This window comes from Aquarana catesbeiana, linkage group LG01 (assembly GCF_042186555.1).
Source record: "Aquarana catesbeiana isolate 2022-GZ linkage group LG01, ASM4218655v1, whole genome shotgun sequence".
Classification (NCBI taxonomy): Eukaryota; Metazoa; Chordata; class Amphibia; order Anura; family Ranidae; genus Aquarana; species Aquarana catesbeiana.
In genome coordinates, this window is record NC_133324.1 from 903128346 (window position 1) to 903140006 (window position 11661).

The window sequence follows — 11661 nt, forward strand, 5'->3', positions numbered from 1 at the left end:
GCTAAAATGCTGTTTTATTTTCCTTGCATGTCCCCCTTGGATCTACAGTGGCTTTACTTCCAAGTGCACTTTCAGTGCAATTTCAAGTGCACTTTGCACTTGTAGTTTGCACTTGTAGTGCAAAGTGGATTTGCCTTTAGTAAATAACCCCCACTGTGCTAAACCTGTAGATAAATAAGAGAACCAGAACCATCACTAAGGGCACTTTCACACTGAGGTGTGGGGACATCGGCGGTAAAGCGGCGCTTTTTACTGTCGTTTTAGAGGCGCTTTTAACCTCTATAGCACTCAAAATAGCACCTGCAAAGTGCCTCAGTGTGAAAGTAGCCTAAGTGGAAGGGGGGGTTTAATGATAAAGTTGGTAGTGCCTCCACCCAGGACAGGGCCTCTGTGAACAGAAGGGATGCCTTTCCTGGGAAATGAATCAGTGATCAAAGTAATTGGGAGCCCAAGAACTACTGCAACCAGCATATAACATTAAGCACAAGCAAACAGATCTACGCCAGTATAAAAAAAATACAAGCTTTATACAACAAAAGATTAATAATAGTACATATGTCTAATGTACAAACAGGTATTATCAGCAAAGGCCTTGATAGGAGTCCTGGTGGAATTGTGCATATATACCTTGGTGTATATAGTTATCTATAGAGATACTTCCAGATGAATGCTTCAGCAAAGTGCAGTTGCAAGGACCCTTGAGGATGATGCAGCATCTTTGTGTTGGAGACCTGAAATTGATAAGCACTGATAGGCAGCACTGATGGGTTGCAGTGATAGGAAGACCTGATAGGCTGCACTGATGGGGCTGCACTGTTAAACAGAGCACTGAATATCAGTGTAAACAATGTACTGACTGTTTTGCTGGTTAATGGCTCTCCTTTCCTCACACAGACCCAGCGTGGGAGGAAAGGACTGCTGATAACCAGCAAGTCTGTTTACATGTGATCAGCTGATCACATGGTAAAGGGCTGCTATGACTGGCCCTTTACCATGATCTGTGACCAGCTGTGTCTGAAGGTCACAGAGCTCGCTGGATGCACATCCCAGGGTTACGTGGGTGGCGGGGTTGTAGGAGGATGTCCATGGATGCCCTCTCAGAACTGGAAGCCCAGGGCTCAGATGGAAAATGGGGGAGGTGGGGGGGGGGGCTTCATGGTTTCTTACACCAGAGCCCTGAAGGTTCTAGCTATGCCTCTGCTACCACCATAAAGGTTTCATCTTTTCTACTGACCACCAATAAAAGGAGCATTCTCTCATTGTCCCCCTATGAACTATCAAGGATAAGGGCCTAGAATGTTTTTTTTTTTTAATGGGAAACCCCACACTTTTTTGTGGGATAAAGGTCTGATAGATAAAGTTCCCTGGTCACTATTTTCACAAACAGAATGAAGCAGCTGGGCGCTGTCATTTACTGACAATTAAAACGCATTTTCTAGTCTTTGTAAATTTAAGCATTTAAGCATTATTAAAATTGCTTTGCTCTCTCTTTTATTTTTTTTGCTTTGGTGCAGTATATGTGTTGTGGCCTATGTTATAGATCTCTACAGGATTGCCTTTGTCTCATTGTTAAAAGCTGATTATACTGAGATTGTGTTTGTCTCCAATTTGGTGAGCAGGTGGTTAAGCTTTGCCGGGAATGCCTCAAAAAGCAAGAACCGGTCCTGGCGGACACAAACATTCACATGCTGAGAGTTCAGAGCATAGCTTCCGAAGTGCTCTCTTACCTGCAGATGTTTGATGATGCTGCTGAGTATGCCAAGAAGATGATAGATGGATACTTGTAAGTAATCCGGGTGAAGTTCTATGCAAATCTTAACATTTTTTGGTAAATATCATGATTGACTCTTGATGCTGCTGTGTACCACCTGAAATTTAACAATGAAGCCGCTGACCACTTTTTATTCACATAACAGAGTTACTTTAACTTTAGATAAACAGCGCAAACAAATTTATAATTACTCTAACTAAAACTACTAGAATCTTTGAACCTATTCACACCAGCCTGGTTCACCGAGGAGCATTTAATGCACATGAGTTAACAAGTGTTTCATCAACTTGTAGGCAGGCGTAATCTATTTTCTCCACTGCTGGTGGCGGTCAACTGCAGGGGAACACCCTAGTTCCTCTATGGTTTCCTGGGTCACTAGGGGGCAGCTATCTGATTGAATACTGGAGTCCCATGTGACTCTAGTGGCCATATTGGGTCAGGCAGAGTTTATTTAAGACCCTGGCTCCCAGGCATGGCATGCATTTCACGTTTGGCTAAAGTAAGGACAGGTCACCCGTCTGTCAGGGACAGTGCTTAGTTTCAGGGAGAGGTTCCAGTCGAGTAGAGAAAGTAGAGAAAGTGCAGGGACACGCTATCCTATCTGGAAGCCTCTCAACTTGGGTATGGACAAGCCAGGCTGCATTCCTCTCCTCAAGACAGATGAGACCTTTACTACTGACACATCACTGTTACATTCTGTGAATGCTCCTGGTCGGGTTGCCTTCCTGCCAGGCTTGAGTATTTTCGAACTTCAATTACAATATATTTGTGTCTCTCTTTACCTGGACTCTGAGTGTTTTCTGCCGCCGCACCACGCTGCACCTACCCACAACCTGTTAACATGTGTTGTGTTAAAGTGGTTCTAAAGGCAGAAGGCTTTTTACCTTAATGCATTCTACGCATTAAGGTAAAAAACCTTCTGTGTGCAGCAGCCCCCCTCAGCCCCCCTAATACTTACCTGAGCTCCATCTCAATCCAGCAATGTTGCACAAGAGCCTCGGCTGTCTGGGGATTCTCCCTCCTCATTGGCTGAGACAGCAGCGGGTGCCAATGGCTCTCGCTGTTGTCAATCAAAGTCAGTGAGCCAATGAGAGAGAGGAGGCAGGGCTGAGCCACAGCTCCATGTCTGAATGGACACACGGAGCTGCGGCTCAGGAGCGAGCCTGCTTGAGTGCCACCATAGCAATCTGCTTGCTGTTGGAGCACTCGGCAGAAGAGAGGGGCCAGGAGCACTGGCATGGGACCCAAAAAGAGGAGGATCTGGGCTGCTCTGTGCAAAACCACTGCACAGAGCAGGTAAGTATGACATGTTTGTTATTTTTAAACAACAAAAAAACCCAAGACTTTAATATAAAATATATAACAGTGCAGCGCTAGAAAACTTATAATATGTGAATATCCAAAGATCAAAAAAATAAAAAAACAAAATATAAAATAATCAGTCAACAATTAGTGAAAAAAGATTGCTTGTGGATAAGCTTGGTGAATTACTTCAAACTGTTCTTCATCCAGATATAAAAAATAATCCACCACTCGGTGCGATGCACTGAATACCCGCCACCAGTATACAGTGCACTCTCCAGAAACTGGATATAAACCAGCCTTGCATGGGTATCCTGTGTCCAAATGATGGTGCCCAATAGACTTAAATATCACTTTAAGGAAGCTTATTAATTGAATAGGCTGCCTAATGCTCTGCAGTAGACCATAAACTGTGCAAGCAGAATTTTCGGCAGTGCAGCATAACACAGGGTGCGGTGTGCTGCAATGCAGATATGCTAGGAAGGTGCAGAGGTGTGCGATTCTGAATGGCAAATGTAAATTGATCCTGCAATGCGTTGGTGTGACTGAGCCCTTGCTCTTAACTTTTGCTCTGCTTTAAATATCCTTTACAAACTGGAGCAGCTGTAAAGTAATATGGAATGCAATTCGGTCACAACAGTTCAGCAAATATGTTATAACTGATGACCATTGTCCCGGATATATGTAAGTTATTACAGTCTTGCCACATGACTTATTACTGACTTATGTCTATTGCTTCAGGATGGCTTCCGTTGCAACCGGTGGAGGTGTAAATCCCATATTGGCAACAGAGCTGTGGTTGTCAATTACTGGCCTAGTACTAGTATGCGATAATGTTTCCTGTACAAATTTAGATGCCCTCTTGTCCCAGTCCACTTGCTCTGAACTATGGTAGGGTCATGTCCTAGGACAGTGATGGTGAACCTTGGCACCCCAGATGTTTTGGAACTACATTTCCCATGATGCTCATACACTCTGCAGTGTAGTTGAGCATCGTGGGAAATGTAGTTCCAAAACATCTGGGGTGCCAAGGTTCCCCATCACTGCCCTAGGACATGGACATGCAGTAGGGAATGGGGCCTGCACTCAGCTATACCAAGAAGTGTCCAAATTTTCTAGTAACATCAGCTCAGGATTTGGAGTTCCTGGGCTGAAGAAGAATGCATATAAAGTATGTACAGATACTATCTGGGTGCAGTTCTGGAGCCTGTCTGTAAGTGCTGTTTGGGTACCAATAGGTTTAATTTTAAGCTAACTATATTTACATTTAAAAAACTCAAAAGTCTGTACTTTCCATATAACATATTAAGCTTAAATAAAACGTATTTTTCCCTAATGACACTGATCAATTTTTTTTTCCAACAGAAAAATATACCACCCAAACAATGCCCAACTTGGGATGTCAGTGATGAGGGCGGGAGTCACACACTGGCATGCTGGGCTTATTGAAGTTGGGCACGGAATGATCTGCAAGGCCTATGCCATTCTGCTGATTACTCATGGTCCTTCACACCCTATTACCAAAGATCTGGAGGTCTGTACAACAGTCATTTGTAATTACATATATTTTCAAAGTCATTTATAATTAAATATATTTTTTAAGTCATGAAAGACCCACTTACTAAAATCCCCCTATTCAATTCCATATCCTGTGATTAGTACATACCAATGCTCCTCTTGTTTTAAATGGTGAATGTTCTCCCATTACTGTACACATGCTGGGGGGGGGGGGCTGGGGCTCATCACAAAAACACTGGCCCCTTGTTCCCCCTCTTTCCTGCCAGTCTGACCCTGGAAAGAGGGGGAAAATTCAAAAATTTGTAATCTCGTACATTCGTAAATTTGTACATTCGCACAATCGTAAATTCGTACATTCGTACATTCACACATTCGTAAATTCGTACATTTGCACAATCGTAAATTCGTACATTCGCACATTCATAAATTCGTACATTCGCACATTCGTAAATTCGTACATTCGCACAATCGTAAATTCGTACATTCACACAATCGTAAATTCGTACATTCGCACATTTGTAAATTCGTAAATTAGTAAATTCGTAAATTTGGAAATCTGAAATAATAATTAACTAATAATAACTTAACTATTACTAACTTTTTATCTTATAGGTATTTAAATTTCCTTTCAAATTTGGCTGTTAGTGAACGTAACAAATACAAATTTATTCGAAGTTACGAATTATCCGAAATAACGAATGCCATATGCAAACGAATGGAACGTAATGAATTAATAATTATAAATAACAATAATAATAATAATAAAAAAACTTTTTTATTATTATCTATTATTAATTTGTTCCGTTCCATTTGTGTAGATGCGGCATTCGTTATTTCAGGATAATAATTAGTAACTTTCGGATAAATTCGTATACGTTACATTCACTAACAGCCAAATTTAAAAGGAAATTACAATGCCTATAATTTGATAGTTAGTTACTATTTCAGATTTTCGGATTTTCAGATTTTCAGATTTTCAAATTTCGAATTTCCAAATTTTCGAATATGCGAATGTACGAATTTACGAATATACGAATTTTCTAATTTACGAATGTATGAATTTACGAATGTACGAATTTTCTAATTTACGAATGTACGAATTTACGAATATACGAATTTTCTAATTTACGATTGTACGAATTTATGAATGTACGAATTTACTAATTGCGATCATAATGAATGACCCGAAAGACGAAAAAAAAAAAAAAACGAATAAAACGAAAACAATTTTTTGGCAGTGCACATGTCTACAAAAAGGTGAACATCTCACGCCAACCTGCTATAACACCTTCCATTTATTAACACATGAAAAAACAAACATTGCACTCACAGATCAGAAATCGAGAAACGCCCTATGAATAACTTTGAGATTATGCATGTTTTTAATGAGATGGAATCACCGCGCACATTTTTAACAGTAATTTGTGATATGATTTGCTTAGTGCCATCACAGTCCCTTGTTTTCTGGGTGTTAAAAACCCTGTAAAAAATACTGTATTAGTCACCAGCCACCATTATATGATATCTTTTGATCTATGTATTGTTTCCTGGCAGGTGATGAGGGGGCAGACAGAAATGGAGCTCAGAATGTTTCAGCAGAATGAATTTGTATATTACAAGATGAGAGAAGCAGCTTTGTCCAACAAACCCATGTGTGTCATGGAGGAGCCTAGCAAGGAGAACGAGACAACCTTGTTCCATAAAAAGCCCTAGAGAGAACTTAAGAGTGGGCCGCCAGTCATGTGACCTTCCTGGACTAGGAGACACACCGCGGGAGGACCTGACCAATGTGCATCAACTACAGGGACCCCCTCTTCTGACATCACCGATAACTAGATCTGCTTCATGATGTAAACTTGCTGAGCAGTTAGCGTTTAGTGTTCCCTGCCCCTGTGCTTTATTTAATTTTATGCAAATGTATGTAAATTGCAAATTCATATTTTACAACAGATAATAAAGACTGTTTAGGAAACATCAGTGTGCACAACGGCTGCTTTGTAGTCCACTGATATCATTTGCAAGGGTGGATATGAAAATGAAAGATGAAGATGAAAATGGGTTCTATGATTGGAGGCAAATTATAAAAAGTTACTGCTGAACCACAGCCTTCTAGGAAAATGCAACTGGATTGTCATTTTTCTGGAAATGCCATCTCTCTTCTTTAATTCCTTACCTTTCAAAACTGTCTGCTTTCTGCCTATTTTGGGCCCATTCAGCTTGTAAAAAGCTCATCTCAAAAGTTCCAAAACGCCCAACAAGCAAAATCCCATTCATTTAAATGGCCCTTGTTCACATCTGAGTGTTCTGTCACCTGAAGCTCAAAAAAGTACATTATTATTATTATTATACAGTATTTATATAGCGCCAACAGTTTACGTAGCGCTTTACAACTTGAGGGTAAACAGTACAAATACAATACAATTTGATACAGTAAGAATCAGAGGGCCCTGCTCCTTAGAGCTTACAATCTAAGAGGGAAGGTCAAGAGATACAAGAGGTAAACTATGGGTGATGTGCTGATTGAGAAGATAAATGTACAGTGGTTAGGTGGGGGCCAGATAGGTACATGAGCTTCTTTTAAGGCTCTGCGTTCCGAATTGCGGGTGGAATCGCCGCGTTTCTGCCTGCGATTTGCAATAGCGTCAAATTGCGGGACGCCCGTTCATTCGTGGTGTGTTGCCCGCTGATTTTAATAGCACCCCAAACGTCGGATGACACTCGTCATAAAAACGCGCAAACAGAATCACGGGACGCCCGTCACCCAAAAGAATACAGGGGCTTCTTTTGGGCGACGGGTGTCCCACAACTCTATTTGCGCGTTTTTAACCGCCATTGTCGCCCCCGTACGCAGAGATGTGAACGGAGCATTGGGCAGATTACAGGTGTTTTTCTGCTTTTTACATTGGTGACCTTTTGATGTGTACAAAAACGCGGCAAAGATTGCCGTAAAATCACGTGACTTTCAGCCTGAAAACTATGCACTCAGGTGTGAAGGCAGCCTTGGGGAGGGATTCAGGAAACAGGCCCCACTCACTCATTACTTACTTACTTAATTAGGATTGCACCGATACCGGTATTGGTGCAGATACTAAGCATTTGCAACCGATATTTTCAGGCTCGGTTCATTCAGATGTCAGCGGGATTCCCAAACTGACAGCTAAAATGTAAAAAGAAAAAGTTGGCAATTATTGTTTGTTAAGGAGCGGGGCTCCCGCGTCCTTAACAACTGATGATTCATTCAGCCGTCAGTGGGGTTCCCCTGCTGACAGCTAAAGCAATTGGAGTTGGCAGCCTTTATCAACAACATTGCTCTGCCGCTGAAACAGAATGATAAAAAGAAACATTGTTTCTTTTTGTATTTTCCTGTTTATACATCTACAGATCTAAGGCCACTTTTACACTGAATCGCTTTACAGGCGTTTTAGAGCTAAAAATAGTGCCTGCAAAGCGCCTCTCCTGTCACTCCAGTGTGAAAGCCTGAGTGGATCGCTCTGCAGGCGCTTTTGACCCCTTTTTAACCCCTTTGGGGGGTTGAAAGCGCGCCGCTTAAACAGCAGTAAAGTGCTGCTACAACTAGCGGCGCTTAACTGTTACTGCCCCCACCACCTCAGTGTGAAAGTGCCCAAAAGAATGAACTGCGGTCTGCAGATGCAGTCAGTTTAAAGCAACCTGTCAGGTAAATACTATTTTTAAATTAATTTTTCCTCTGTTTAACCCGTTATTAACCCTTAATTTACTCTAATCAACCTTAATTAACTCTTTATTCTCCTTCTCCATTTAATTAATATCCTGCCGATTTTTTATTTTTTTTTTAACTTTTTTAATGAACTATTAAAGTAGAGTTCCATCCAAAAGTGGAACTTCTGCTTTAAGCACTCCTCACTCCCTTACATGCCACATTTGGCATGTCATTTTTTTGGAGAGGGAGCGGGTACCAAGTTTTGACAGGTACACAGCTCCCACTTCCGCTGTCGCCACCTAGACGACTCCTCCTCTCCCTCCCTCCCTGCAATCTTCTGGGACACATCACAGGTTCCAGAAGATTGCCCAGCCACTGAGAAGGCGCAGCGCAACTCGCAAGCTGTCACAGCCGAGTGCCCACACTTGCAATGCCAGCGCCGCGGAGAGGAGCGATGCTTTGGGCAGCCGCATCGCCGAACCGTGGGACAGGTGAGTGTCTGTTTATTAAAAGCCAGCAGCTAGCTACACTTTTTGTAGCTGCTGACTTTTAGGCTGGGTTCACACTTGAGAAGAGAACACAGCAGCTCACAGCAGGAGTCCGGTGTGTCTTCATTCACCGTTTCATGTTCAATTCGGACATAAAACGGAACAAAAGACACACAGGAGCCGCTCTGGAGATGTGTGAACTGGCTCCATAAAGAGCTGGTCACAATCTCCTGCTATGCGAATTGGAGGTGGGGAAACCCTCATCCAATTCATAATAGTGTAAACCCAGCCTCAATAAACGTAAAAACGAGTGGAACACCGCTAATTAATTCAAACTTTTTTTTTTTTGTTTGCTTTGTTTATTAATATTTTTATCCCTGTAACATATATTTACATGTTTCACATTTTTATATATATATATATTCCATTTGTAGATAACTTTTCAATGCTTTGTACCATTGCTGACAGCTGAAATGTAAACAAAACAGTTGCAGTAGGTATCGATGAGTACTAAAAAAAAAAAAGTATCGGTACTCAAACTCATTGCAAAAAAAATGGTATTGGTGCATCCCTACTCTATAAGTATAACATTGCTGTGGATGAAAGAAGGGGTGTGTCAGTGACTGCACTCTTCTAACTTACAGAAGCTGTTGTGAGTGGTCACAGACAATCCCCTGCTGTCCTGCCTGGCCAAAGCCTTGGATGGATTTTTTACATAAAAAATGGTCAGAAATGTAAATATCAAGTGACTGGTGTGGCTTCAGCTCACTTAGTTTGCCAAAAACTGATATTTCAACTACTGTATGTGTTGTGATATTTTGGGGTTCACCTGCCAGCCAACTTTGTAAAAGCTAACAGTTTTTATTTTTTGCACAAAAAGCAAAGCAGCTTAACCTCAGCATTTGATAAACAAAATAACTGTACTATAACTCTGGTACAACAAACAAATCTTTGGCTCACCGCCTGCATAAGCTTGTCCCACAACAGGGTTTAACCACCTCAGTATCGGGTACTTTCACCCCCTTCCTGCCAGGCCAATTTTCAGACTTAAAGCGGTGTTCCGCCCAAAAAAAAAAAAAAAAAAAATTAAAGCCAGCAGCTACACAAACTGCATCTGCTGGCTTTTAACAATAGGACCTGTCCTGGAGTCCAGCTATGTCGGCACTGCAGCTGATGTTGCCGGAAGTGCAGGTAAGGGGACCCGACAGTGTAGCCTTACGGCTTCTCGCCGGAAACCCTACTGCACATGCGCGAGGCCCCGCTCCTCTCTCCTACTGGCTCGGCGAAAGGGAGAGGAGGAGGAGGGAGCCCCCGCGGTGATGTCATGGGCCGCGACCTGGACTCCCGGAAATGGGAACGGGATACCTGTCAAAGTCACTTTTGGGTGGAACTCCGCTTTAAGCACTGTCACACTTTGAATGACGATTGTACGATCATGCAACACTACCTAAATGTAATGTTTATCATTTTGTTCACACAAATAGAACTTTGTTTTGGTAGTATTTATTCACCACTGGATTTTTAATTTTTTGCTAAATAAACAAAAAAAGATCGAAGATTTTGAAAAAAAAAACACATTTTACTTTGTTTCTGTTCTTTGGTAAAAATAACCCAAACCAGTGTTTATTTTTTAGTCTGTAGGAAAGTTTTAGAGTCCACAAACTATGGTATATATATATATCTGGAAATGATCAGTCCTGATGTAATGATGGCCTATTTCATTTCTTGGGGCCTGAAAATGCCAGGACAGTACATATTTCCTCCAAATGACTCCTTTTTGGATCCAAGTTATTTAGCAAGAGGCAGGTGAGTTTTTGGAATGTGTCATTGTTTTTGTCACAGTTTTTTAAAAAGTGAATTAAAAAAAAAAAAAAAATGTTCACATTTTCTTTTTTTTTTATATGCTGAAACTGCAGTACAGCGTCAGCATATACAGTGAGGGAAAAAAAAGTATTTGATCCCCTGCTGATTTTGTACGTTTGCCCACTGACAAAGAAATGATCAGTCTATAATTTTACATGGAGAGACAGAATAACAACAAAAATATCCAGAAAAACGCATTTCAAAAAAGTTATAAATTGATTTGCATTTTAATGAGTTAAATAAGTATTTGACCCCTTCACAAAACCTGACTGAGTACTTGGTGGCAAAACCCTTGTTGGCAATCACAGAGGTCAGACATTTTTTGTAGTTGGCCACCAGGTTTGCACACATCTCAGGAGGGATTTTGTCCCACTCATCTTTGCAGATCCTCTCTAAGTCATTAACGCTTCAAGGCTGACGTTTGGCAACTCGAACCTTCAGCTCCTTCCATATATTTTCTATGGTATTAAGGTCTGGAGACTGGCTAGGCCACTCCAGGACCTTAATACGCTTCTTCTTGAGCCACTCCTTTGTTGCCTTGGCCGTGTGTTGTGGCTCATTGTCATGCTGGAATACCCATCCATGACCCATTTTTAATGCCCTGGCTGAGGAAAGGAGGTTCACTTCTCACCCAAGATTTTACAGTACATGCCCCTGTCCATCGTCCTTTTGATGCGGTGAAGTTGTCCTGTCCCCTTAGAAGAAAAACATCCCAAAGCATAATATTTCCACCTCCATTTTTAATGGTGGGGATGGTGTTCTTGGGGTCATAGGCAGCATTCCTCCTCCTCTAAAAAATGGCGAGTTGGGTTGATGCTAAAGAGCTTGATATTGGTCTCATTTGACCACAACACTTTCACCCAGTTCCCCTCTGAATCATTCAGATGTTCATTAGCAAACTTCTGACGGGCCTGTACATGTGCTTTTATGAGGAGGGAGACCAATTGTTTTCTTGGTGACTATGGTCCCAGCTGCCTTGAGGCCATTGACATGATTCTCCTGTGTAGTTCTGGGCTGATTCCTCACCATTCTCATGATCA

At 41.6% G+C, this 11661-nt stretch overlaps 1 protein-coding gene across 2 annotated transcripts in view; it reads left to right on the plus strand.

Moving 5' to 3' along the window:
- Positions 1-6563, plus strand: part of SMYD1 (SET and MYND domain containing 1) — a 54085-nt gene extending 47522 nt beyond the window's left edge. For both annotated transcript variants that reach the window (XM_073610988.1, XM_073610989.1), the window contains 3 exons: positions 1620-1783; positions 4439-4607; positions 6146-6563. In XM_073610988.1, the coding sequence (XP_073467089.1) occupies positions 1620-1783; positions 4439-4607; positions 6146-6304 (492 nt within the window). In that variant the 3' untranslated portion in view covers positions 6305-6563. The remainder of the gene's footprint in view (positions 1-1619; positions 1784-4438; positions 4608-6145) is intronic.
- The last annotated feature ends 5098 nt before the right edge of the window (positions 6564-11661 follow it).